The 2,517-nt window shown below is 35.8% G+C and overlaps 1 protein-coding gene across 2 annotated transcripts in view; it reads right to left on the bottom strand.

Annotated features, from left to right (window-relative positions):
• Positions 1-2,517, bottom strand: part of PLD1 (phospholipase D1, phosphatidylcholine-specific) — a 166,258-nt gene that overhangs the window by 75,383 nt on the left and 88,358 nt on the right. For both annotated transcript variants that reach the window (XM_012640228.1, XM_012640227.1), the window contains one exon: positions 201-401. In XM_012640228.1, coding sequence (XP_012495682.1) covers positions 201-401 — 201 coding nt within the window. The remainder of the gene's footprint in view (positions 1-200; positions 402-2,517) is intronic.

Consider the following 2,517-nt stretch of genomic DNA (forward strand, 5'->3'; position numbering starts at 1 on the left):
GAAGCGATGCTGAGCTGCAGCTGGCTAGGTGGTGAGGCTGGTATTCGACACCAGGTCTGTCTCACCTTTGACTCGATGTTCTTTACCCCTCCAGGAAGATGCCACTGCTGATTCAATTAATCAGTCAGTCATGTTATTAATACATACTTATACAAATTTTGTTCATTTTATGCAGTCTCACAGAGGTGAAGTTTACTTACTGGGAGGGAACCCAGAGATGGTCCCGAAGTGACTCGCTTCACGCTGCCCACGTCTGTGAGCCTGTGCTCATTGTCGTCCCACCTTCCATAGGCCAGGTCAATCCCTCCCACAAAGGCCACTGATTGGTCGATGATGACGAGCTTCTCATGATGAGCCCACAGATAGACGCTAGACGACACATGATCCGGGTGCCTCATCACCTTGAGAAGGAAAAAACTCCTGTAATATGCTTTTATTTTATTTATTTGTTTATTTGTTTTTTATGAATATCCCATATGACCTTGTTATGGACAGCGGAATCATCAGAAAACCGTCAGGGGCACAGTGGAAAGAGTCAGCTTCTACTAAGTCAAGTATCCCAAGAATGTAATATGTTTTTAAAAGGCCTTTCCTCTCATAATAACATGGGTCTGCTTTCTTCCTGAATGCATTTTCCACAAATCAAATATCAAAATGTGCAATGTATACACCAAAGAAAATCCCCCAAACTTCTAATTTTATTCTCAGTATTTAACACAGGAAGACTCCTGTTTACTTTTTAAGAACCCTGTCCAGACACCGTATTTGGGGGGTGGCCGCCACTTAGCTTGAAGTGTAGCTACACATTAGCTACAACTCAGCTCAATCTAATAGCTGGTTCCCTCTCATCCTATAAGGATTATGTTATATTTGGTATTTTTTAAAAAAACTTTAAAAATATTTAACCAAAATTTATCTCTAGGAAATTTTTAATGAATTATATTGATATTTTGGCAGCCACTGGGTTGAAATACTAAGCATAGAAATACAGGCATATAGATATTTTGGCAGCTCTCTATTTAAAAGGTACTTTTGAGAAGCTGATAACCTCCTGCATTTAAACAGAGTTCTCTAAATGACTCTAGTCTGACCTATCACATGCCTTTAACTAGAATGATTAGAAAAACTTTGGCAACTGCTTTTCAAAAAAAATAACACTTTTTAAAATTGTGGTAAAATACATATAACGTAAACTTACCACTTTATTTTTAAGAATACACTTAATGAGTTAGAGAGTCTTTCCTCCTCTTCAGTTTTTAAAGTTTCAGTTTCAGAACGATTGGTGTTAGTTCTCCTTTAAATGGTCAGTAGAATTAATTGATGAAACCATAAGGTACTGGACTTTTCTTTTATGGGAGATTTTTGATTACTTATCAATCTCCTTACTGGTTATAAGTCTATTTAGATTTTCTATTTCTTCATGGTTTAGTCTTGGTAGGTTTCATGTTTCTAGCTATTTGAATATCTCATCTAGGTTATCCAATTTGTTGGTGTACAATTGTTTATGGTAATCTCTTAGGATCCTCTTTATTTCTGTAGAATTGGTAGTAATTGTCCCCACTTTCATTCCTGATTTTAGTAAACCAAGTCTTTTGTTTTCTTAGTCCATCTAGCTAAAGGTTTGTCAATTGTTGATCTTTTCAAAGAAACAACTTTTGGTTTTATTGATTTTCTATTTCTCTATTTTGTTTACCTCTGCTCTAACCTTCATTTCCTTCCTTCTGCTAGTTTTGGGTTTAGCCTGTTCTTCTTTTTCTAGTTCCTTAAGTCGTAAAGTTATTTATACCTATAAATCTCCCCCTTTGCACTTCTTTTGCTGTGTGCTAAGTTTTGGCATGTTATTTCATTTTCGTTTGTCTCTAAGTATTTTCTATTTCCCTTGTGATTTCTCTTGGATCCATTGTTTAACAGTGTGTTATTTAATTTCCACAAATTTGTGAATTTTCTAGTTTTTTTTGTTATTGATTTTTAACTTCATCCTGTTGTGGTCAAACAGATGTTGTATGATATCTACCTTTTAATATCTATTAGAATTTATTTTACGGCCTAACAGATGGTCTTTCCTGGAAAACGTCCCATGTGAACTTGAGAAGAGTGTGTGTTCTGTTATCACTGGGGAGGGCACCCTGTGTGCATCCATTGGATCTGGTTTGTTTACTCTGTTGTTCAAATTCTCTATTTCCTTACTTATCTTCTAGCCATTATTGAGAGTGGGGTGTTGGCGTCTCCAACTGTTGCTGTAGAACTGGCTTTTTATCCCTTCAGTTCTGTCAGTTTTTGCTTCATGTATTTTGATGGTCTCTTATTAGGTACATAAATGTTTGTAATTTTGTGTCTTCTTGCTATATATAACCTTTTATTAATATATAATGTCCTTCTTTGTCTCTTGTAATCTTTTTTTGACTTAAAATCTACTTTGTCTGATATTAGTTTAGCTACCCCTACTCTCTTTTGGTTACTATTTGTATGGCATGCCCTTTCTGTCTTCATTTTCAACCTATTTGTGTCTTTGCATCT

Source organism: Propithecus coquereli, unplaced genomic scaffold (assembly GCF_000956105.1).
Source record: "Propithecus coquereli isolate 6110/MARCELLA unplaced genomic scaffold, Pcoq_1.0 Scaffold15, whole genome shotgun sequence".
Taxonomy (NCBI): Eukaryota; Metazoa; Chordata; class Mammalia; order Primates; family Indriidae; genus Propithecus; species Propithecus coquereli.